Source organism: Corythoichthys intestinalis, chromosome 7, assembly GCF_030265065.1.
Source record: "Corythoichthys intestinalis isolate RoL2023-P3 chromosome 7, ASM3026506v1, whole genome shotgun sequence".
NCBI classification, from domain to species: domain Eukaryota; kingdom Metazoa; phylum Chordata; class Actinopteri; order Syngnathiformes; family Syngnathidae; genus Corythoichthys; species Corythoichthys intestinalis.
Genome location: NC_080401.1, coordinates 31968110 through 31993625, shown reverse-complemented (window position 1 = coordinate 31993625; position 25516 = coordinate 31968110). Strand labels below are relative to the sequence as shown.

Genomic DNA, 25516 nt, shown 5'->3' with positions numbered 1-25516 from the left:
CATTTCTCTCAAGGAAGATTTGCGTTATAGCCTGCGACACACGTTTCTATCAGCAGGGCGGGATGCCTGTCAAGTGGCGATTATAAACAAACCTGCGGCTGTGTTATGGGCCATGGATCCGAAAGGTAAAAAGTGAAAAATAACTGGGGAGAACAGAGGATTCTATGTTTCTCGGACCAAATCATTTGCATTCACTGCCAAGGCGGAAGGATTGCCTGAATGTTTACACTCTGGCGACAAGTTGTCAAGTAACAAAAAGAGTAATGTTGAAAAAAACTTTTCCAGGGAAGGCATGACACATTTGAAACCAAGCACCCAGTTGGGAGTAAGAGAAAAAGTGTGATTTCATTACTTCTGAAGAACTTAGAGGAATGCAAAAATAGATTCAGGAAGTGGATTGCATTGCTAAACTACTACTGCTGCGAGTTTTGTTGCAACCCGGGAGATAATAAACCGTGGAAAACCGTGGAAAACCTTTCACAGATGGCGAGTACATGAAGGAGACATTCATCAACATATCAGAACACCTATTTGCAGACTTCAAAAACAAAACCAAGATAATAAAGAAAATCAAAGACATGCCTAGATAAGGGGCATGGTATGCACGTTCCATTTTGTTGTTTTTTTGAAACGTCTAAATAAAAATGACATCAAAAATCGCATGTCTTTATTGCATTTCTTTGATTTCATAAAAGCAATGAAACAATTCATTAATATTGTAATGAAGTTAAACTTGAGTTGGCATCATACAACAGAGTAGTCACGTGGTGTGTTGGATGCATTGCAGGGAAAATAAACATTAAATCATTCAGGCTCATTATGCATTTTTAGCCAAGTTGTTTTTGGTCCAATATGGCTCTTTCAAAATTTTTGGGTTGCTGACCTCTGAGTTAAGCAGATCGCCCTGTGGTCTACACCTTCACACCATTTGTTTCTGTTTTGCATTTGCAGCCCGTCTATCTGTCACTCGGACAGTGATCTCTCCGATGGCAGCAGAAAGTATTCCCCCAGCTCAGAGACGTCAGTGGAAACCCAGCGGGCGTGCGGTAAAGGAAATAATCTATGTTCATCTATTGACATGATAGTTGGGGTAAGAATTAGGCCTTCACAATATATCATTTAAACATCTCCATCGCAATGTGCGCATGCGCAATAGTCCCATCGCAGGACTTGCGATTGTTTTTTTTTTAAATGTGAGTGTTTGTTTTTCTTCATAAAAGCAGCAATTGTGCAGAGACACGGCTGCCTGGATCCCTTTTATATACACCAATCATCATCATTCACAGATAAACCCCATTAGCTTGGATTAAACGGTATTATATGAATACTAGGGCAGTCCCGATTGCATATTTTTGCACCCGAGTCCAAGTCACCTGATTTTGAGAACCAGCTGATACAGAGTCCCGATCCAATACTGAAAAGATTTTTTTTTTTTGCTTTGACGCTCACGCTGCCGAGAACAGCCTCTCACTTACAAAATGAATGAGTTGCCACAACACACTTTAGACTGTGTACCAAGCTTAATGATGATTAACACATTTGTGCCTTTGATCGTAGAGCTGCCGAGGCATCTGTGGCCAGATCCAAGCTTCAAACCTGTCAATCATCGTTAACTTTAAGTCCAAACGCCAGCTGCACTGGTGACATGGACAAACAATTTGGTCGCACTGCTTTTCAGGAGGGAGGGTGGGAGGCTGTATGAGCATGAAGCAGAAAAACATAAATATTTATTTTTAATTAAAAACTTTACCCTTTTCACCCAATTCCGATCTTCTGAAAAATCGGCCCGATTTTCGATCATGTGATCGGATCGCGACATCATAATGAATACAATGTGGGTATAGTGAGTCAACCAAAGTCTTCTCAAACAGAGCTATTCAAGTCTGGTGAAAATTCCTCTCGTTTTAATGTCACAGTACATATCGCAAACCCCCAAAATTGCAATGTCAGTTTTTTCCAGTATCGTTCATCCCTTGTAAGAACCAAAATGATTGATTGATGAATTGATTTGAATGGATAATAAATATAAGGTAGGCTATATTTTAGATATAGCCTGTATGCCAACTGTAGTTCGCTATCTAAACATCTTGATAGTTACCTAGCTAGAGCTAGAGAGACATACACAAACACATAGAACTACCTAAACCTTGTTTTGAAATTCCAAATACGGTCACCCTATGTAAGAGGAAGTCATCTTGAACACAATTAGTCTCACAGATGTTCTTCACACATACACACACAAAAACAGAAAGCCTCACTGACGTCTGTTCCCATCCTCAGGAGGCTTTTCAGAAACCTATGCCGCGCTGTGCGACTATAATGGCATCAGCTGCAAGGAGGAAGTGCAGTGGGTAAGTAAGTGCTTTGGAACATTTCACGATGCCAATAGGCTGTCGGATAAATATGAAGTGGCGGTACAATGGACCAGAGTTGGTTTTAAATCTTCAAATTAACTTTGAACTTGCTGGGCTAAAATTTATGAATCTTGAAGGATAATGTCACCCTTCTCTAGGACGTGGACACCATTTACCACTCCCAGGACAATCGTGAGTTTAACCTGCTAGATTTCAGCCACTTGGAAAGCAGGTAAGGTGGAAACACACATACTGTACAGTGGGGCAAATAAGCATTTAGTCAACCACCAATTGTGCAAGTTCTCCTACTTCAAAAGATTAGAGAGGCCTGTAATTGTCAACATGGGTAAACCTCAACCATGAGAGACAGAATGTGGGGGAAAAAAAATGAAAATCACATTGTTTGATTTTTAAAGAATTTATTTCCAAATTAGAGTTGAAGATAAGTATTTGGTCACCTACAAACAAGCAAGATTTCTGGCTGTCAAAGAGGTCTAACGAGGTCTAACGAGGCCCCACTCGTTACCTGTATTAATGGCACCTGTTTTAACTCATTATCGGTATAAAAGACACCTGTCCACAATCTCAGTCAGTCACACTCCAAACTCCACTATGGCCAAGACCAAAATAGCTGTCGAAGGACACCAGAGAGAAAATTGTAGACCTGCACCAGGCTGGGAAGACTGAATCTGCAATAGGTAAAATGCTTGGTGTAAAGAAATCAACTGTGGGAGCAAATATTAGAAAATGGAAGACATACAAGACCACTGATAATCTCCCTCGATCTGGGGCTCCATGCAAGATCTCACCCTGTGGCGTCAAAATGATAAAAAGAACGGTGAGCAAAAATCCCAGAACCACACGGGGGGACCTAGTGAATGACCTACAGAGAGCTGGAACCACAGTAACAAAGGCTATTATCAGTAACGCAATGCGCCACCAGGGACTCAAATCCTGCACTGCCAGACGTGTCCCCCTGCTGAAGCCAGTACACGTCCAAGCGCGTCTGCGGTTCGCTAGGGAGCATTTGGATGATCCAGAAGAGGACTGGGAGAATGTATTATGGTCAGATCAAACCAAAACAGAACTTTTTGGTAGAAACACAGGTTCTCGTGTTTGGAACAGAAAGAATACTGAATTGCATCCGAAGAACACCATACCCACTGTGAAGCATGGGGGTGGAAACATCATTCTTTGGGACTGCTTTTCTGCAAAGGGACCAGGACGACTGTTCTGTGTAAAGGAAAGAATGAATGGGGCCATGTATCGAGAGATCTTGAGTGACAATCTGCTTCCATCAGCAAGGGCATTGAAGATGAGACGTGGCTGGGTCTTTCAGCATGACAATGAGCCCAATCACATAGCCAGGGCAACAAAGGAGTGGCTTCGTAAGAAGCATTTCAAGGTCCTGGAGTGGCCTAGCCAGTCTCTAGATCTCAACCCCATAGAAAATCTGTGGAGGGAGTTGAAAGTCCGTGTTGCCCAACGACAGCACCAAAACATCATTGTTCTAGAGGAGATCTGCATGGAGGAATGGGCCAAAATACCAGCAACAGTGTGTGAAAAGCTTGTGAAGAGTTACAGAAAACGTTTGGCCTCCGTTATTGCCAACAAAGGGTACATAACAAAGTATTGGAAGAACTTTTGGTATTGACAAAATACTTATTTTCCACCATGATTTGCAAATAAAATCTTTAAAAATCAAACAATGTGATTTTCTAGGTTTTTTTTCCACATTCTGTCTCTCATGGTTGAGGTTTACCCATGTTGACAATTACAGGCCTTTCTAATATTTTCAAGTGGCAGAACTTGCACAATTAGTGGTTGACTAAATACTTGTTTGCCCCACTGTACATACTAGTACATACATAATCAAAAAATTGCTACCTCCAAAAATACCTTATGCGTGACACTCATGCCCCATAGGGATCTGGCGGTTATTGTCGCGTCGGTAGCGTACAACACGTGGTTCACTAAGCTCTACTGCAAAGACCTGCGCTTGGTAAATGAAAATTAATTTGCAGCTGTTTTTGTTTTGTGGCATTAGTGGAAAGCTGACGTGTTCATATGCTTAATTGTGTTCAGGGATCAGAGGTGACAGAGCAGGTCCTGCACACGGTCAGCAAATCATCCAGCTTGGAGGAGATCACGCTGGAGAATGCTGGGTTGAAATCGTAAGCTAAAAAGCATACCTACTTTAAATTTAAAAAGGAGCTGAATTTCACGGTTGACCTTCAAAAGGAGGTTCAACTCAAGTGCAAGTGTTTTAATGTAATCTTTGATTTATTTATTTATTTCAGGTCTTAGGACAAAATAATCTACACAATTATTAATTGAAATAATAACAAAAAACATCTGAAAAGAAGTGAGAAGAAGCATAGCTTATAAGGTCCCCACCCCTACACATTCAAAATACAATGAATTTTTTTTTACATTAGTGTCACCTCCATATCATTCAAAACTGTACATGCTGTACATGCATATCAATATCACAAAATAAATCAAGAAGTAAATAAACACAAAAGATAAAAGCTTCAAAAACCATCATTACACAGGTTCACACATGTAACACTGAATTATTGACTGTTTAAACATTCTCTTAAATTGATAAATATTTTGACATTCTTTTAAGTCTACATTCAGAGCATTCCACATCCTTACTCCACAAACTGATTTACTGAAACCTCTCATTGTTGTTCTGTTCCTAATCCTTTTGAAATTAAATGTCCTTCTTGGATTATAGTAATGCACTTCTTCTAAATTAAACAGTCATTGAATATTACCAGGCAATTTATTATTTTTTTTGCCTTGAACATAATTTGTACTGTTTGGTAATGAACCAAATCAGCAAATTTTATCATCTTTGAATCAAAAAAAAAAGTGAATGAGTATGGTCCATATATCCTTTCTTATGAATAATATGTATACCCTTTTTGAATAGTTAGATATTGCAATGAGATTTTATAATTATTTCCCCAGACTTCCACACAGTAAGTTAAATAAGGACGAACTAAACAACAGTATAAAATGCAAAGAGAATCAAAATCTAAAAACAATTTTGCTTTATTTATTACTGAAATACTCCCTGATATTTTATTTTGCAAATATTTAATATGTGGTTTCCAATTGATTTTTTTCGTCAATAACTACTCCAACAAATTTTATTTCAGAAACTCTCTCAATGCCTTTGAATTACTTTTATTATTACCAAACAACATGAATTTTGTTTTTATTAAGTTTAATGATAATTTATTATAATCAAACCAAATTTTCAATTTACCCATTTCCTTCACAATATCTCCCTGTAATTTCTTTAAATCCTCTCCTGAACAAAAAAAATATTTATGGCATCGGTAAAAAGAACCAATTTCAATAACTTAGACACATTGCATATATCATTAATATATAAAATAAACAATTTAGGCCCCAACACCGACCCTTGTGGTATCCCACACACAATTTCCAGGTGAGAAGAACAAAAATCCCCTAGTTTAACAAATTGTCTCCTCTCAGATAAATATTTCCTAACCCAATCTTAGATTGGCTCAGTGGCTAGCTACTGTTAAAGTTAGTTCGATTGACTGACTGATTAATTGAGTGATTGACTATAGAAAATAATTCTGTATTGTATATACTATATACTGTACTTAATTTACTGATGAACAACCCTCTTTATGACGGATATACAATGTACTTTATTGTTCAGAGACTTCCCACAGAAGATGTCGGTCGCTCTCTCAGAGAATCCCGCCGCTGTCATCCACTCACTCAACCTGGCCCACAACTCTCTGGACAACCAAGGTAGAGTGACCAAACCAGCAGTAAAGAAGCCATTACACTATCATAGGACCCACAAACATGGTCTCAGTTTAATCATTTTTACATTTGCACCAAAGTCTAGTGAGAAAAGCGATACAGGTTTCTCAACTGGAACTTCATTTTAAGGGTCTGGCATGTGTCTGGAGGCTCTAGGGACCGTGTCTAAGTGTCCGTTTGCAAGACGCTCAAGCGATAATTGCTCCTGATGAACTGACTGCCATCACGCATGGATGCCTTGGCCAGCAGCGTGTGACTGTGACTGTGAGTGCTAATGTGAGAGTGTCTGGCTGAACAGGGAGCAACATTAGAAGAGTACAATAATCATCCACATATTCGTGGTTCACTATTCAGAACATCTCGGATGTGTGCTCTTTCAGAAACTGTCCTTATTACTGTTATTGCATAAATGTAGTCTGATTTTAAATACTATATGGTATTTTCTTTACTTCCCCTTCGCAGGCGTCGCCAACCTAATCCAGCAGATGTGTCGTCTCAGCAAGGGTCTGCGACATCTCAACCTCTCCAAGACTTCTCTCACCTCCAAAGGTTGGTGATTGTTCTCATAGTCTGACCGGTCAAAGTGGAAATGAGTTAATTTGCACATGCAGGAAGCTACAGCGGATGAGGATAGGATTAGGATCAGTAGTGAATGTCTGTATAACGGAATTGCTGCATAAAATGTCACTTTTTCTACTTTTTGTTCATTGGTGCCTTGAGATACAAGTTGATTTATTACTTTTTCGAGATATAAGTTTTTGGACAGTTGGTTAAAATAAAGCAAGGAGAACAATATGATAGTAATCCCAGTCATACACTCGTTATCCTTTACGAAGAGTGATTTACATCTCCATGCACAGTGAGTACCGGTACATCTGTCTGTTTCACTCCTCCAAGCTAGGCATACCAGAAAAAAATGAACAAGGCCATTCAATTGAAATGAAACTATTTAATTATTGTTGAGGAATCCCACTGAATGCAGAGACTTCAGAAATTTAGATTTTTGCCATTCCTTGTTGTACTTTTGTGTAGTTTTCCAAAGCTGCCAAGATATTACGGCTCCAAGTAGAATTGTTGATTTTTTTTTTTCTTGAAATTTCAGAAAATTTAGAATCATACATCTTGAGAATGTGGCTGGTCCTATTGTACATACAATAAATAAGACTCAAGAGCAAACTCAAGAGCAAAAGTCAACTCTTCAAATAAACAGACGTGTGACCCTCATTTTCATAATTCATGGAAAATCTTAATTTAGTAGCAGACATGGACGGTTTAGATAGGCAACATTGGGGTATTTTTGGTGGGGATGGGGGCGCGTGTATCTCAATATTTTTGATGAACCTGCTGACAAAAGTGCAATCAAAAACACCTTTAGGATGCAAACCAGTGAACGTTATCAAGGTAAGAGCTTATTCATAAATCAGTTGGGGAAAAAAAAAATCAAATACCGTACACATTGCTATGCAAGTGTGTCTTATTTTGACAATGCGTTTTTTTATGACTTCATCAGTGTTTGTTGTCGTCAGAGGTTGCGCTAGACTTTTTCGTTGTCTGTCATTTTGACTGACAGGGTCATAAAAATCCGGTCATAATCTATTTTTACCCGTCACTTAAATTTTTTAAATGATAGTAATGACATTTTCAATATTATTTAGTTTTCATTCATTTTTAATTAATATTCTGTCCGAACAAGCTTAACAGAGAACCCACATCACACATCAAGCAGATGAATATGTAACTTTTTCTCCGCAGTGACAAAAACAGCTGACTGTGGCCCCAGTAGGTAGGCTACATACGGAACAATGAAATTGACAGTTCACCTCCTGTGGCCTGAACACAGTCTCACACCTTCCTCCTGGTGCGCATGGACTTGAATTGCGTACCCGCTTGTGCAGTCCCTCTTTTTTCACCTCTTTTATCAACACCATCGTCGTTTTGGGGCTCATAAAAGAAACTTCGGACACTCAGTTGCCTTGACATTTTTCCGAGTAAGGCCAACGACGTCATGCATCAAGAGAAAATAGCTAATTAATATGCTCACTCGCCACCCTGTGGTCTGGGATGTTAATTGCAACCTGTCAAAATGACAGATGGACTTGGTTGTCATACACATTTGTTTGGTTGTTCTAGCGAGGAACTAGAATGGATGATCAATTGCATTTCCATTCATTCCAATGAGAAAATGATATATAGTGATCCCTCGTTTTTCGCGGTTAATGGGGACCAGAACTCGCCACGATAAGTGAAAGTAGTCCCCCCCACCCCACAATTTTTTTTTTTTTATGTGTTTGTGTGTTCAATGCATTTATTCAGATTTAGCATTGGAAAGAGATACATATAAAACATGTATTTTCACTTTTTTTCCCCCAAAAAATAATTTAAAAAACAAATCCGACGTAAAATTTGACTCGCCATTTATTATAAGTATTATTATTATTTTTATAATTCAGATTTTTATTTATAATTTATTTGTTTTGCTATGTGTAACTGCCATTTGTAATAGTACCAGCAGTATTTATTAAGGATTTAGTGTAGGTTTTTGGACTGTGGAATGAATTAACGGAATTATAATGGATTCTTATGGGAAAATCTTGCTCGACATACAACCGTTTTAACAAACAAGGTCCTGGAATGAATTAACTTTGTATGTAGAGGTACCAGTATATTTCAATAAATGGTTTTTAAGCACTTCAAATGTAATAATTATGATAAGATTTAAACACGTTACTTTCCCACCAAATTGTTTTTAAGACGAATAAGGTAAAAATGCTTGTCTTTATTAAATGCTTCATTGAGTGAATCCACTCAAATCCGTTCAAGCTGCTCACTTACACATAATGAGTTGCCACAGCCATGATTTAACAAGTTAAACGATGATTGACGCATGCGACGCTTTGAAGCTTTGGCTTCCAAGCATCTGCGGCAAGATTAAACATAATGTCTGTCAATCATCATTACCTTTAATAAGCAACTCCAGTGCACTGCCTGACCAACAAAGAGCAGCAGGAGGGAGAGTGAGACTACGTGATCGGCTCGTGACGGCTCATCTTTATTTATTTATTTATTTGTTTATTTTTTTTATTGCAAAATAATACACGATGGACTGAAGGCGTGAAGTTTGAAGCGTGAAGTAGTGAGGGATCACTGTAATGTTTTGAGTAACAAGCATTGTCATGGAATGAATTTGACTCATCCTAAGACACCAAAAAAGTATTTTCAATGGAAAAATGTACTTGATATAAAGTAGGAGTAAATTGGGTAAAAAGCTTTATTGTGTCTCTGTAATTAAGGCTACTGCTTTTCATGCTTTTCATTGGGTCCTTTAGTTTTCCAGGTTCCTCCCGCCTTTGATTAAAGGACAGTCATAAAATTCTAAAATTTCTTCTAACAATCCACCTTTTACCACCCAGGTGTGGTATCACTTTCAATGGCACTGAACTCTAGTGACGAGTACTCCAACTCGCTCCTGCACCTAGACCTGAGCAAGAACCCCGGTGTCCTGTCTGGCGATGACGCCTCGGTTAGAAAGCCCGTTTGTCTAATTTCGTCCCTTTTCTGTGAAGCCTCTACGATGTCTCTTATTTCTCTGTTTGCAGAGCTTCTATCTCTTCTTGTCTCAGCCCAACTGCCTGGTGCATTTGGACCTATCGGGCACAGATTGCTCTGTGGACTCAGTAAGGCTTTACCAATCAACGGTTTCAAAAGTAACCGTCTGTCGTCCGCTTGGATTTAACAGTTTCCACCCTGTCTCACGCAGCTATTTGGTGCTCTGCTGAGGGGCTGTTGCGCAGACCTCTCCTTTCTGAATCTTTCCAAAAATTCCTTCTCCCACAGGTTAGTCCTGGCTTTGGGTATGCCTCAGTACTAAGGGCTGAACCCATGGGGGATATCCTTTGTAACTCTCCTTTAAATCTTCATCTGTCCTTCTTTCTTTTCACCTCATTATATTGTTGTTTCACATCTTCACTTTAATCATTTGACCTACTTTTTAAGCACAATTTGACTACCATGAAACACTGCTAACTCAACTACATTAGTTGAAAAGCTGTATTACAGAACAACCGTGTAATCTTTAATGATTCTCCTCCTCCAAATGCTTTAAAACACAGTTTTTAAACATATCGCTTCCAAATTTTGGCTGACAAAATTATTAAACTTGTTTGACTCTTTGTGCAATATCTTTCTTTTATCTTACCCTTATTTGTACACAGTACCATTTTTCTTTGTTAAATTAGCAAAAAAAAAAAACATGGTGGTGTTACGGGGATACAGCAGATTAATGTAATTTCAATGAGGAAAACGGATTCAATATACAAAAACATTTGAGTCACAGGTTTGGAGATGGAATGAATTATTAAACTCGAAGCCAAGGTAACACAGCACATTCCTTTTTTTTTTTTTTTTTTTTTTTTTTTTTTGTAAACTGACTGAAACTGTGTGTTTGCTCTCCACTGGTGCATTTTGAGAGCTCATTGTGTGAATATTTAAGTGGGGCCATCCATCATTTGACTTTCACCCATTGGATGACTTTGTATGCGCTGTCTGTACTCTCCATGTCAACAGCATCCGCTCTCATCTGTTTCCACACTCACCTCATCTCATCCATTTCACTCTCTCACTACTGTATTCTTTGCACCTGACAGAAAAGGGAAGGACACGCTACCGTTGTTCCGGCAGTTCTTCAGCTCCGCCTTCAGCCTGACCCACGTCAGCCTGGCTGCCATGAAACTACCCCCTGAGGTCCTTAGGTATTCCCATCCTTTTTCTATAGCGCTTGTCCTCATTAGGGTCACCGGCGAGTCGGAGTTTATTGCAAGTGACTTTGTGCCAGAGGTGTGGTGCACCCTAGACTGCATACAAACTGTATATAAAATAGAGACACAGCTGTTCACAATCACATTCACAAGGAAGGATGACTTAGATATGTAATGTACTTTTTACTGGGGACCACATGATGAAGAGGGGTGTCTTATTCAACCTTGTGAAACGTAAACGGACAAAACCAATGCGCTGTACTTAGACATATGCCGATTACCGGTTTCAAGGTATGCCCTGGCATGAAAATGTCAAGGTTTCAAAACCGCAAAGATTTTCTGTCATACCGTCCCTACGGTATTAGCTATTTTTTATGACCCAAAAATTCATGGAGAAGTCCCTTGCTTGCAACTGCAAGGCCTCCCTCAACCCTCCCCCACTGGATGTTGCTCAGTGTCACTGAGTCAGCTGTGCTACACAATGGTTTGTACAACATTTGTACAAAATTAAAGGTTAGTAAACACTAGTGTTGCACCGATACCATTTTTTGGCCCCGTTACCGATACCGATACCTGGCTGTGCAGTATCGGCCGATACCGATACCATACCGATACCACCCCGTTTATATATATATAATTTTTATTTTATTTTTTTCTTCTTCTTTTTTTCCTAAAGAGCTACATAATTGGATGTGAAATCACTGCTATCAAGGCTTTGTCAGGCTGTTGCTTACCTTTGCAAAATAGGAAAAAGACTAGTACAAAGTGAATAGTCTACTAAACCCTAGTAGACAATAGTTGAATAAACCTTTGGCTCTCAAAGGCCAAAATAGTGCTACATTTATGAAATAAATAAAACATGTATAATGCTAGCCCAACAGTAAGAAAGTAAAAATAAATTCATAATAATAAACTCAGAATGAACTGAATAAACCTTTTTAAACCTCTCAAAGGCCAAACAGTGCAACTTTCATGATATTATTGGCACATTCTGCTGCTGGTTAGATTGTGTCTTGTTGCTGGGCTGGTCATGGGGGCTTTCCTGACGTCGCACCTGAATCCAATCTCATCAGCGCAGCATTTAAGCACGGGTGATCTCAAAGGTATTTTGCCTTGCTGATCGCCATTTGACATCTCGCACTATAGTCTCGCGACATTTGCTTGTTACGCCCCTGCATTTGGTTTTTTTCTGTTAGTGTGTTGCTCCCGTTTGTAACCCTATACCCTGTGCAGGTATTTGAATGTTTTTATTTTGGCTTTTTGGCTCGCTGCCTATCGTCTTAGTTAACTTTCGAGTTTGTAGTATTGAGCTCCGTCGACCTGCTGTCACGGACTCCTTTTGTTATTTCTTCTATCCCGCGATCGCGTGTTATTTTTTGTTTGCAATCATTAAGCCCTTGTACATATCCCCCGCTTGTTGTCTGCTTCGAGTTCCCACCTTGTTTCCGCATTTGCAGACGCGAACAATTATAAGTAATAATAATTGACCACAGCATCCCGTCTCTCTATTAGCCTCCTTTTTTCCCTTATTTCTATTTCTGAAAGGTGGCAACCCTACTTTGGAAACAGTTCCCAAATTCCTGCGGCATTTCTTTCAGTGAAACACAATAAAAGTAAAGTAGACGTAGTGAACTGACCAGAGATTGTTGCTCCGGTCCAGCGCCCTTCTTCTAGATACCACTCCTCCTCTTGCACGCTCAAACTCGTTGTGTTCGTTCACATTTCGTCTTCAAATGTTTTATCAGGTTCGAGGTATTGAAATTGGCCAATTTAACTCCACATCTCGAAACATTCAGGCCTCAAATCTTGCATGCAGTCATTGATTTTAAATGACGGGATTTCTATTTTGAAATACTTCCCGACCGCCGCCATTACTCCTGGTTTGTGTTTCCTCCATATGAAAAAGCTGCATTGTGATTGGTTAGGAGTGGCTATTGGCCCACTCTCTTTGGTCTGGAGCAGGCCAATAGCTATAACTGCTTGATGTTCACGTGTCATCACACAACACAGAGACAGAGTGTAGTGAGAGCCAGGAGGGAAAAAAAAAGGCTGCGGTCAAATGTTATAATATTGGACCGGTAAATGGTATCGGCGCCGTCTTTGTTGGTACTCGCCGATACCGATACCACCATTTCGGGCTGGATCGGCGCCCCCTACCGATACCAGTATCGGTATCGGTGCATCTTTAGTAAACACTGTCATGAACATTTCCCACCAGCTACGAGAAGTAACTCCAGCGTGTTTACCGGTAGTTTGTCTAGCAACGTGGTAAAACGTGGTGTTTTTTTTCTCTCTCGCAACTGTCTGGTTTGAGAAAGAGCGTGTGTAAACATAATAATGTATACATACATACGAGTCATACACACATGCTTTTTATGTAAAATAATTAAATTATTTTAGTTCTGATGGTAATAATGTTCAGCTGTGGCTGTGGGTTTATGTTTACCTAAAGGACTGTATTAATTTTAATTTTATTTAGAATATATATGGTGGAAAACATAGACAAGACTGAAAAATCAGTTTCTGCTCTTGCACTCCTCTTTAAAAGAAACTGCTGCATTTTAAGCAAAAACAACTGTTGTGTTTGATAGAGCAATAAGTCTATATGCTGCCATAGCAGACTCATGGCGCTTTAAGCCCCCAAACTATTTTTAATTTGTCCGTTTTACCCTAGAAACCCCCATTTACAGACCGCTTTTGTTTCAACCCAGCCTTAAAACGAAGGTAATTAATTATATTTTCTTATTCAAAATGTCTGTCATTTTTAGCTTAGAATGATTAATTGATGTCTAATATTTCGTTTAAAAAAAAGAACGACTTTAAAAAATTATTCACTCGCATATTTTAAACTTTTATGACGTCGCAATGAAAAAAATGGTGTCTGTAAAAAAGTCACGGATATCTACCTTATAACGATCGCTTAATTGTATTTTTTTGGTTACTGTTGCATTTTCTCCGATAGGTTAGGTGATAAATAATCCATCCAAGAGAATAAGTATTGGGGGGAAAAAAAAAAAACACTCCCTGATGCCTGTGATTTCTGCATTGCAACCCTTGTTACAGTATATTACCATGTTTCACCCATAAAATCCCCAAAAAATCCAGCTGTGGCCATTCACAGCTGAGTCTTGACACTCAGTGATACATGCTACATGGAGTTTTTGGATCAAAATAAGGTAAGTACGTGATAATATCTCGTTAAAATCATAGTGTCTGTAATTCTGCTCTCACATGCTCTCACCTCCAGATTGGGTTTTGCTGTTTCAAAAACATTTTTTTTCTAAAAATGCCCTCCTGTTCAAAATTTTTGTTCCCTCAGAAAATTGAGATTTTAAGCTTTCCAATGATGTACCACACATGCATCGGACAGTTTTGAAATTTGGCCAAATTGGGGGTCTCAAAGCGGAACTTCAAGTCACCTGAGTGTTTTCTGCCATATATATATATATACATATATATATATACATCTTAATTTAACTTAAAATTATACTCATGTTCCAATTTGCTAATATTGTTTTGAAAAATACAAATTCTGTGTATTAGATGATTTTTTTTTTTTTTAAACCACGATATCTGAAAGTAACACATTTTTGAGCTGTAATTGCAATACCGTGATACCATGAAACGTTGATATTTTGGCTTAAGGTTACCATCCCGTCAGAATATGATCAGCAGCACATGCCTAGCTGTACTGGAAGTTCACATATGCTAAGCAGATAGAACGAGTGTGGGACAAAAACTGTAATCAGTGATGAAGCAACAAGTTATTAGTGTTAGCGTTAACTAATATAAAAATGATGATGTAACATGAATATGTGATATAATTTAACTTGAAAATGTTTAAAAAGACAAAAAAAAAATCCTCTTAAAATTGTTTTTTTTTTTTTATTTGAAAGCATAGTTGTGAAAGACTAAATGACTGCTGCATCAACTCATTTTTATTGTAATTAAAAATAGGGTTCTGTTTTTCAACTGTTTAACAGCATGTTTTCTTAAATGCAGTCTTTTTTTTTTTTTTTTTTTGCCAGATTGTCTTTTCGTTGGTGGGAAGGGGGTAAATGTTTTGTTTCATCCAACCTAAAAAATTGTATTCTCACACGCTATGCACATAGGACCAAAAATATTATGACATTCTGATACATTTTCTTAGATATACCTGCTCTGTATTTAGTTAGCATACTGTATACCCATTAAAAAATGCTGGGTGGCAGCTGAGTTTGTCTTTTGTTACTACGGTAACCAGGAGAAGAACTACATTTTTAGTACCCCGAAAGCCTTAAACATTAAAATATATTATTTAAAATATTGTATTTTCACTCATTGATGCAGCTAATTGAGCCTTGAAAATTGGAGGCTTTTTCAAATCATGAGTGCAGCAAGCCTCCCATTTAATTTAGCTACACTGGAATGCAACAATTTCGGTCACAGAAAGAAATGTTATAAACGGCAATACCGAGATTAATTGCTTGTTTTAGGTCCCCAGCTATTTTGTATGCCAGCAAAGGCCAATTATACACGTGTTAACCTAAATGTTGGCTTCACAGGGCTCTCCTCGCAGGCTTAACCTCTAACCCTCACATTAACGACCTTCACCTGGACATCAGTGGCTGTGAGGTATGTTGCAAATGAACACAACTCGACAAACCTGATGAACTTTTTGGAAAATAAACGCTCCTCATGCATGCGTGCCTTTGTCCCCTGACCTCGATCCTCCAGCTTCGATGTGCAGGAGCTGCCGTCCTTCAAGAGCTCTTCCCCAGAGTCTCTTCCATCGCTACTCTAGACATATCAGACAACGGTACCGTGACATGGGGCGACATATCTTCCCCCCCGCTCGCACTCGTTCTGACCTTGCCTGTTTTTGTCTTGTTTGTCCCCGAGCGACTTTTGATCTTTTCTGGTGTCGACAGGTTTGGATGCAGACTTGCTCACGGTGCTGCCCGCCCTCTCCAGACACCCCTCGCTGAAACACCTTCATCTCGGCAAGAATTTCAACATCAAAAACAGGTGCTCTGCGTCACGCTTAATGCGGTTATTTGCGTCTCGCGTTTTGCTCCACACCAACCTCACAAAAAAAAAATGAGCACAGCATGTGCCAGCTGGAATTAACAGCTCTGTTGACTCTACTTCACTTTTCATACGCCGTCAACTTCTCACTCGCTGTGCAGCTGCAGGAAAATGGCAATAATTAGCCCCGGCTCATTCGCTTTCTGTCTTCGTGTCTTTACATCCGCAGGGTTCTTGACGAAGTCCTGCAGAAGTTGGTGCAGCTCATTCAAGAAGAAGAATGTGTGAGTGAGAACAGGACGAGCCTTCCAAACGGACACTAAATGTGATTTTATTATGACGGAGAATGACGCTAACAAATGAGAACAGTTCGGTCTTTTTTGGACATATTTATCTCGCATATGCCTTTGAGCATTAGTATTCATGCACACAAAGAACAGGGCAGCAGGTCACTCACTATCCAATGAAAAAGTGTCCTTCTTGGAATCGCTTTTTGAGGGTCTTAACCAGTGTTAAGAAAAAAGTAATTTAATTACTGATTACACCTCAAAAAAATAATAAAGTAATCAGTAAAGTAACTGTATTATCAAAGTAAGTTATCAGTTACTTTTTACCATTTTTTTCTTCTTTTGCTGCCTACAGAAAAATGTCATCGCATGTAATTGTATTTTTCATATAAGGCTTAATCTTTAAGTTAGCGGGGGTTTAAATAGTCGATGGAGTTGATTTCAACCACCATTGACTCGCGCTAGCTTAGCCGCCCCGGAGCCCTGAAACTAACAAATAACTGACAAACTACACAGAATTTGTTCAAATCAACTCCAAAAACTGCCGTAATTTCCCGAATATAAGGCGCACCCGTGTATAATGCGCACCCCAAATTTACTTGTAATATCTAGGGAAAATTATTGTACCCGTATATAACGCGCACACTAATTTTAGCACCAATAAATAGAAGAATACAAGAAAAAAGAGCTTGTGTACAGATACAGAAAGGTCATTTTACTGACTGGTGAAACACAGCACAAGCATAGCACATTGGTAGTTCAAAACATTACCATAAACTGACAATATTTACGGTAATAATATGATTTGACCACTTCTCCAACTTACCAGAATCTAGGAGAAAACAAAACAGATGTGACTTTTCTTTTAAAGGCTGCTGTATAACTTGCTCATTTCATCATGATGAATAAATGTTTCTTCCATGGATTGATACGGTAAAATGAAAGTGAGAACGTAAGTCGGAAATCCGTGAGAGCTCATCGCTGTCAACATGACAGTAACAATAGGAACTATTGTTATTTGGGTTTGAGTTTCCCGAGGGACAGATATAGTTGACGGACACAGAAAGTCTGTGTGCTTACGTTTGTGATGGTCCGAGTTGCGGAGCTGCAATAAACGTTGATTCGAATAAGTTCAAGAAACTAAATTCTGTGCTTTATGAAGAGTGAAAAAAGCACAATTGAACACTGACGAAATCATTCGGCCGATTAGAGTGAAGTATTACCGAAACAAAATGGTGACGTCACGTACCGTAATGGTTGGCAACGGGTCGCATCATACGTTTCTTCAATGTGGCCGTGTCAATCAAAAAAAAAAATCGGTTTATATATATATATATATATGTATATATATGTATATATATATATGTATATATATGTATATATATATATATATATATGTATATATATATATATATATATATATATATGTGTATATATGTATATATATATATATATATATGTGTGTGTGTGTAATATGTATATATATTTTTTTGTCTCCATCCATGTCCCCGTTAATAATGCACACCATGATTTTACAAGTTGATTTTGGGGTTTTAAAAAAAGTGTGCGTTATATTCAGGAAATTACGGTAATTAAACCCCCGCTAACTCAAAGATTAAGCCTAATGTAAAAAATTCTGAACTTCCCCTTTAAGATAAAGACCTAGCCGTTAAAATGCTGTCTATAAAAGTTGTAAAGGAATAAAACAAACAACAAAAATTAATGAAATGAACAAGAATCCTACAACATATTTCATAAATCATTTTTCGAACAGATCATGTGATTAGCACTTTAGAGACTATCCTTTGCTCTGCTTAGCCAAAACTACACTTGAGGAGGCAAGATTGATATTTACAATTTCTTTAAACCTAAGCTTTTAAACCAGGGGCAGGCGAACTATTCCACAAAGGGCCGTAGTGGGTGCGGGTTTTCGTTGTAACCTATCAAGAGGAAACCTTTTCACCAATCTGGTGTCATACAAGTGCAATCAGTTGATTGCAATCATGTGCATCTTTTTTCCCCGGACCTATTATTGGTTAAACTGCCTGTGCTTGATCAGTTGTAACAAAGACCACGACCCACTGCGGCCTTTGAGGACCGGTTTGCCCACCCGTGTTTTAAACGCTACCAACAACAACTGAGTTTAAACAGTTGATTGAACGCGAACAAGTGTCAAGATGTGTATATTTATACAGTATAGGCCACTGGATATTTTGAAGAATGTAGAATATAAAACCTGTTTCAGTTATTTCACTTTTTTTTTGTTCGTTCATAGTTTTGATGTCTTCAGTGAGAATTTACAATAGTAGTGAAAATATATAAAACCTAGGGCTGTCAAACGATTAAAATTTTTAATCGAGTTAATCACAGCTTAAAGATTAATTCCTCGTGATTAATCGCAATTCAAACCATCTATAAAATATGCCATATTTTTCTGTAAATTGTTGGAATGGAAAGATAAGACACAAGACGGATATATACAGTACATTCAACATACTGTACATAAGGACTGTATTTGTTTACTATAACAATAAATCAACAAGATGGCATTAACATTATTAACATTCTGTTAAAGCGATCCATGGATAGAAAGACTAGTTCTTAAAAGATAAATGTTAGTACAAGTTATAGAAATTTTATATTAAAACCCCTCTTAATGTTTTCGTTTTAATAAAAATTTGTATAATTTTCAAACAAAAAATAAACTAGTAGCTCGCCATTGTTGATGTCAATAATTACACAATGCTCATGGTGCTGAACTCATAAAATCAGTCGCACCCAAGCGCCAGCAGAGGGCGACAAAACACCAAAAAACACAAGTAACAAACGGACATGACACTGTGCTGTCATTTTAATCTGTTTGAGCGGGGCATGTGCATTAAATGCATCAAATATTTTAACGTGATTAATTTAAAAAATTAATTACCGCCCGTTAACACGATAATTTTGACAGCCCTAAATAAAACACAAAACTGATGAGGTGTGTTCAACTTTTGACTTTTGTGTCAAGAGTCATCAACATGTTTTGCCCCCAGTTCCACTAAAGTAAAACTCCACCTATGGTTACAAACTCTAACTATAAAATGTACGTAAAGGCTGGTTGCAAACTGTAGTAGTGCTGGCTGTCTCGTAACCTGTAGGCTTTGTTTTGAGTTTTGTCGCGTTGTATTGTAATTCCAAGAGTTCTTTGAATTGGATGCCGAGTTTTTAGCGGTCAATAGTCTTTTTGAGCCAGCGCAAAGTTTGCAACGCACTTAGATATTTTTGTCATCTTTACTGGACAGAAATTTGAAGTAATGGTTGTATTTCCAGTGAGCAAATGCAGCCGTTTGTGGTATATTTCCTGCCTTTCACTGTTAGCATTCTGCGAGGCAGCGAGGCTATGTTGTTGACCACCGTGGCAGTCAGCGCTCGCATGGTAATCCACATGACCCATTTTTTTTCTTTCCGATGAGAAAACGTGAGATGTGATGTCACTCCCAAACTCAAGAGCAATATTTGCTATTCAGATGCTCTTTGTACATGACTACAGTATTCTTCATTCTACATACAATATGAGGCAACAACAAAATAGTAACGCACAGGCAATAAAGAAACTAACTTTAATCAGATTACTGTCTTGGAAAAATGAACACGTTAGATTGCTTGTTACTGAAAGAAAGTAATCAGATTACAGTTAGTGTTGTCAGTAACGTGTTACTGACAACACTGGTCTTAATTCACCAGTAAATGCAACTCCAGTTGTTAATAGTTCATCGACAAAATATTTTCGTTATTGTCATTGTTGACGAAAACAACAGAGGACTTATGGACATAGTTGAACAGGAAGTCAGCCATTTTGGTTTGTCACACTCATCCAAAAGTATTTAGATTTTTGTGGAACAGTATAGAGACCAGTGTTGTTAATTGTACTTTAAAAAAGTAATTAATTACAGTTACAAATTACTTCTCCCAAAAAGTAAATGCGTTAGTAACTCATGAATGTAAGAGTAATTAGTTACTTGGAAAAGTAACTGTTGATAATTTTCTTTTTTTTTTTTTTTTTTCTCAAAAAAAAAAAAAAAAAAAACAGGTCACACAATGTGAAGTTTAAAGGGTTTTTGGGACAATTTGCCCTAGCCCAGTTCTCTACCCTAAACTAAACTAGACACAGGGGTACTGCGAATGTTGCGATAACTAGATAGTAACCTTTGCTAACTGTGGAAGTCATTTAATGTTGTGAATCAACCGTTAAAGTTGTTAAAATTGCTCCCGTTATTGCATTAGTTCCCTTCTGTCTATTTTCGACATGTGTTTCGACAAGTTTTAAAACTGTTTCATCATTTAAAGATGGATTTAAGTTAAGTTTTGCTGATTTAGGAGCTTTTTAATAAAAATTTACTTTCGTTCTCTAGGAAGGTTCTCTACAACAGGGCCTTCCTGAGAAGTCTACTGCTTTAAGATGGCGGCTGTTTACTAACGCATTTAGTTCTATATTATACATGTTGCTAATGCTGCCATGTCCGTCATGTGCATCTAGTTCTGTATATATGTGATATCTACCGAAGCATCATGTGGGCGTAGTTTGTAGACTATCGGCTACAGTCAGGTATTATTGGAGCCACCTTGCATAGTAGCATCGCGTTTGCAATGGTGTCACACTCCCTTGCCTCTTCCCCACTCCTGCTCTGCTCTCTCGTCTTTGTGAGCCCGTCTTTTTCAGACTTTTCTCACGTCAGTCAACCAACATCGTAACGCATAGTAACGCACACCTTTCCCGCCTCAGTAACGGTAACGGCGTTGCCAAGATGAGAAAAGTAATTAATTAGATTACTCACTACTGAAGATGATAACTCCGTTAGTAACGCCGTTATTAACAACACTGATAGAGACATACCAAAGTTCCCACATGTATCATATTAAGCAAGTTGCAAGAAGGCTTACGTCCTTGCCTTTATTTTGGCCAGCAATGTGCCTATTCAGTGAGAAAAAATGTGTGGACATTTAGATAGAAAACAGTGATCAAATATAACCTCCACAGTGGAGGTACTTAGAGAGAGAATAAAATACTGGTCACATAACATGAATTATTGCTGCTCCCCGTTTGCCCTGTGTTCCACCTGCTCCATATCACTCCACACACGTGTATTATTTAATATTTCATAGTTACAGTGTGTCTCGTCACGTTGAAGCACTCTTGTTTCCTCACCAGGCCCTACAGACACTGTCGCTGACCGACTCACGCCTCCGTTCCCGGGGTACGGTGTTGGTCAACGCCCTAGGGAGCAACACCTGCCTGAGGAAAGTGGACCTCAGCGGCAACAACATGGACGACATTGGAGCCAAGATGCTGAGCAAAGCCCTGCAAATCAACACCACGCTTCGGTAAAGATTAGGAGCCCATTAGGGAAGGGATGTGGTTTCAGGTGGCAGTTAGACAGGGTGGAAGAAGTTGAGGATTTGGAGAGAAGTGTTTACCATGTGCGCGTTCCCTGCAGGAGCGTGACATGGGATCGCAACAACACCTCCGCAGCAGGATTTCTCGATGTGGCCAGAGCACTCGAACAGTAAGCGCATAAGCATGTATTTTCAGTCTTGTTATTGGCAATTAAATGGAACTACTATACATTTTAAGGCCCCACCAACCTAATGATTATTTTAATCATACGGTATTCTGCTTATTACCTTTTTTCCCTTGATTAATCAGGTAAATAAACATGTTTTAATTACCATCCCTTGATTTAATCCTTTAGAGGGCAGTCAATTAAATACAGTACCGTAAAATCTAAAACATAATAATAATAATAAAAAAATTGAAGTGTTATTTGGGGCCATAATATAATATTAAAAAATATAATTAAAACCTAGCATCCACATATGTGGACATTACATTTCAAGTCATAAAGGCCACATTTGTCTACCAAAATACAGTGATACCTCAACATGCGATCGCATCGACACACGATCTTTTCGGCATCCAATGTAAAATTTGACTCGCCATTTGTTTCTACATCCAACGACATGTTCGAAATAAGACTATTAATGACAGCGCTACAGTTTCTTTGCTTTTCTGCAAGTTGGCCGCACATCAGATTTTATTGTGAGGGAGCTTAACATGGGTTCCAACAATGTTAATGCAGGTGGTGAATAAAGGTAAAAGGTGAGGCTTGCCATTGAAAGGAAGATAGATGATTGAAAAATATGAGCGTGGGGTGAGCATCTGTAAACTGGCTCAACATTACGGCCGTAGACTATCTATATGATCTCGGCCGTCCTCCGTATGCAGTCTTTATAAGTTAAGGTGACAATTATTATTATAAATAGTTGTAACATCGCCAGAGAAATCACCAGCTTCTTTAGGTTTTTGATCATTTGTTTTAGAACTTGTACAACACAACATGCCTACTGTTCGTCGCAGCTTAACATGTAAATTGAAAGTAAAACGTCCTCCCTCACTCTGACACGTCAACCACAGGGTGCGTTCAGGTACACCAGGCAAAAATACATCCGCCACATTAGAACACGATTCTTACATCATTAAAGGTATAATTATTACTATTATTATTATTACTATTATATTAATATTCCAATTTTTATTCATAATTTATTTGTTTTGCTCTGTGTAAGTGCTATTTGCAATAGTACCAGCAGTATTAACATGGTACCCGCGGGTTATTAAAAGTATTTAAAAAGCATTGAATTTAGTTTTCCATTATTCTAGGTATTAAAAGTATTAAATTAGCTGTTGTAAGTCTGGATTTTTTTCACCGTGGTCTTAATTTTCAAGAACATCTCAGTGCAACCTAAATTATATCTGTGACAAAGTTTTTTTTGTTTTTTTTTAATCCATAACGAAAATGACGCATAGAATTTTTACGATGCACTGCACTACAAATCGAAACGCAACTCGTGCATGCCAAACCACCACAACCGGCAAAACGGAGAATCCATCCACCTCTGCATCGGGAATGCGTCCTTTTGTCGGTGGAATGAAAACCCTGCAGGCAGAAGTATTGTGGATTCTGAACACCAAAACAGACCACCATTCATATCCTTCAAATGAGTCCATTGGTGATCTGTTTCGGATATTACGTCATTTTTGGTCGGCATCGGCTGTCACAATGTTGGTCATATTGCGTTTTGTTCCAGAGTGAGCGTTCCCGATGTCGTAACTGTCTTTTGTAACGAATTTTCAGTTGGCAGAAAACCCCCCCGCACATTTTCTTAATGTTTAAATAGTCTACATATTTTTATGATCATTATAAATGCATTTACGCAATGAAATAACGCTGGAAAAGTTCGTTAAACATAATGTTGGTCAAATCGTGTTTTTTTTCCGGTGGGAGCATTCCTGACTTCGTAACTGCAGCCAATTTAAGCTCATCAAGACTTTGAGATGGAGGTAAAATCGGGCCTAAAAAATCCAGCCCGACCCAACCTGGTCCGCGGGTATTAAAGCCCGACCCGCGTTTTGTGTGATAACATTTGTGACGATGTCTGCATAAAAGCCTGTCTTTTGTAACGAATTCTCAGTTGGGAGAAAAAAACCCGCACATTTTCTTAATGTTTAAAGAGACTACATATTTTTACGATCATTATAAATTTATTTACACAACAAAATAACGCTGGAAAAGTTTGTTAAATAAAAAATAAATGGATGCGGTTTTGCAGACTCGCAGAGGGGAAGATTAAAAAGGGCGTATAGGCACGCTTTGGCTCTGCAGTGACCATACAACGTCTTCTTTTTTTTTTTTTATCCAAATTATTTATTTTGTAACAAGTATTCCTTAGTTTATCATTCATACATCGTTATAATATAGTTATTTCAAAAAGTTGGCGAGAAAAAACCCTGGGCCGCCCCGACGTAATACTTGACATTTTAAATTTGTTCATGTTTTCAGTTTAATTTAGCTGTTTCCAGCTTGCTATGTTTATAATTGCAAGGTTTGTTTGCCGCTTTTCGTCGTACTGCAAAGAGGGAGGAAGTTACATCGGCTGCCGCTATGATATTTAAGTCATCAGCCATCTGCTGTGACCCGGGAATTTAACGCCTGCTTTCACGCACACTGCTTCCCATGTCAGTCGACACGGGAAATTGTTTTCACACCCAACTGCTGCACAGTTAAGTCCCGCGATATTCCCGTTGTTTAGGAGTGTGTGATAGGGGCTCAAGTTACATACATATACTTTAAGTTGCAGTTTATGGGTCATGCGAAGGCAGTGGACCTGCTTAAACATTTCGGGTTGCCTTTCGAATGAATGTGAATTTCGCCGTTTTAACTCAAGAATTAGCCATGTTCACTGGGGTCTTGGCAGGTACACGAGCGGCTAGCCTGTTACAGGAGATGGCTGGTCTGAGTCCTGTCCTCCTCCTCTTTTTGTCCATAATTATTGTGTGCGTGTGTGTGTTTAAAAAAATTCTGACAGACTTTATAATGTTACTTTAAATGTGTTTTAATTGTATCTTCAATATATGTGCATTCTTTTGTCAAACACACTTAGTAATTGAGGTTAAATTTGATGTTCAGTGCTTTATTTATTTAATATGATTCAAAGATCTAAATAATGGGTGCGAGAAAAGTATTAATTTTCAGTTGAAATGGCATTAAAAAGATCTTAAAAGTATTGAATTTAGATTTATCAATCCTGGGGGGACCCCGATTAAGTAAGAATTTAGTGTAGGTTTTCGGGCTGTGGAACGGATTAATGGAATTGTAATGTATTCTTATGGCAAAGTCCTGCTCCACATACGACCATTTTGAGTTACAAACAAGGTCCTGGAACGAATTAATTTCGTATGTGGAGGTACCACTGAATTAATATTGTGGTCTACATTATTAAAAATGTGATGTTGTGAATTGCAATTAAATAATAATAGTAATTTAAAAGAAAACATGTTTATCCTAAATAAGAACAACTGTTGGTGCATGAATCCATGTGCATGTATCTTTAAATTTGTATTTAAATAAATAAGTATTTTAAAAAAAACATTTTAGAGGACTAAAGGAAATTATGCCACCAAAAGTAGGTTTCTACTTTTTGGTATTTATCCAAGAAAAAAACAAATATTTTTTGGCTGTTAAAAAATGGGGTCACAAAAAACATCCCTAAGTTATTGTGGTTGTTCTTGAAAAAAACAAAAATACTTGAATAATTTAATGCAGAAAAGCAAATCTCTGAAAAGCATGGATTTCCAAATGTTTATCAAAAAAATGTTTATCAAAATTTTCCCATAAAAAAAAAGACAAAAATATGTCATTTAATTTCCCAAAACAAAATGTCTATAATGAAAGTAAATCAGAAAGGCGTGCACTTAAAA

The 25516-nt window shown here is 38.1% G+C and overlaps 1 protein-coding gene and 1 long non-coding RNA gene across 7 annotated transcripts in view; one reads left to right on the top strand and one right to left on the bottom strand.

Annotated features, from left to right (window-relative positions):
• LOC130918706 (capping protein, Arp2/3 and myosin-I linker protein 3-like) overlaps window positions 1-25516 on the top strand; it is a 109092-nt gene that overhangs the window by 19734 nt on the left and 63842 nt on the right. For all 6 annotated transcript variants that reach the window (XR_009063814.1, XR_009063816.1, XR_009063815.1 and 3 more), the window contains exons 6-22: window positions 952-1046; window positions 2281-2351; window positions 2513-2586; window positions 4281-4356; window positions 4440-4528; window positions 6061-6155; window positions 6633-6719; window positions 9581-9690; window positions 9767-9844; window positions 9928-10004; window positions 10814-10918; window positions 15469-15538; window positions 15641-15722; window positions 15835-15931; window positions 16161-16215; window positions 21410-21582; window positions 21696-21764. Coding sequence is in view for 3 of the 6 variants with exons in the window: in XM_057840650.1 (XP_057696633.1) it covers window positions 952-1046; window positions 2281-2351; window positions 2513-2586; window positions 4281-4356; window positions 4440-4528; window positions 6061-6155; window positions 6633-6719; window positions 9581-9690; window positions 9767-9844; window positions 9928-10004; window positions 10814-10918; window positions 15469-15538; window positions 15641-15722; window positions 15835-15931; window positions 16161-16215; window positions 21410-21582; window positions 21696-21764 (1503 nt within the window). In the remaining 3 variants the exon portion in view is untranslated. The remainder of the gene's footprint in view (window positions 1-951; window positions 1047-2280; window positions 2352-2512; window positions 2587-4280; window positions 4357-4439; window positions 4529-6060; window positions 6156-6632; window positions 6720-9580; window positions 9691-9766; window positions 9845-9927; window positions 10005-10813; window positions 10919-15468; window positions 15539-15640; window positions 15723-15834; window positions 15932-16160; window positions 16216-21409; window positions 21583-21695; window positions 21765-25516) is intronic.
• LOC130918719 (uncharacterized) lies at window positions 9029-16285 on the bottom strand. Its single transcript, XR_009063817.1, has 3 exons — window positions 15775-16285; window positions 15570-15703; window positions 9029-11031 (listed from the first exon to the last, which is right to left on the bottom strand). It is a non-coding gene; the product is annotated as an uncharacterized LOC130918719 (long non-coding RNA).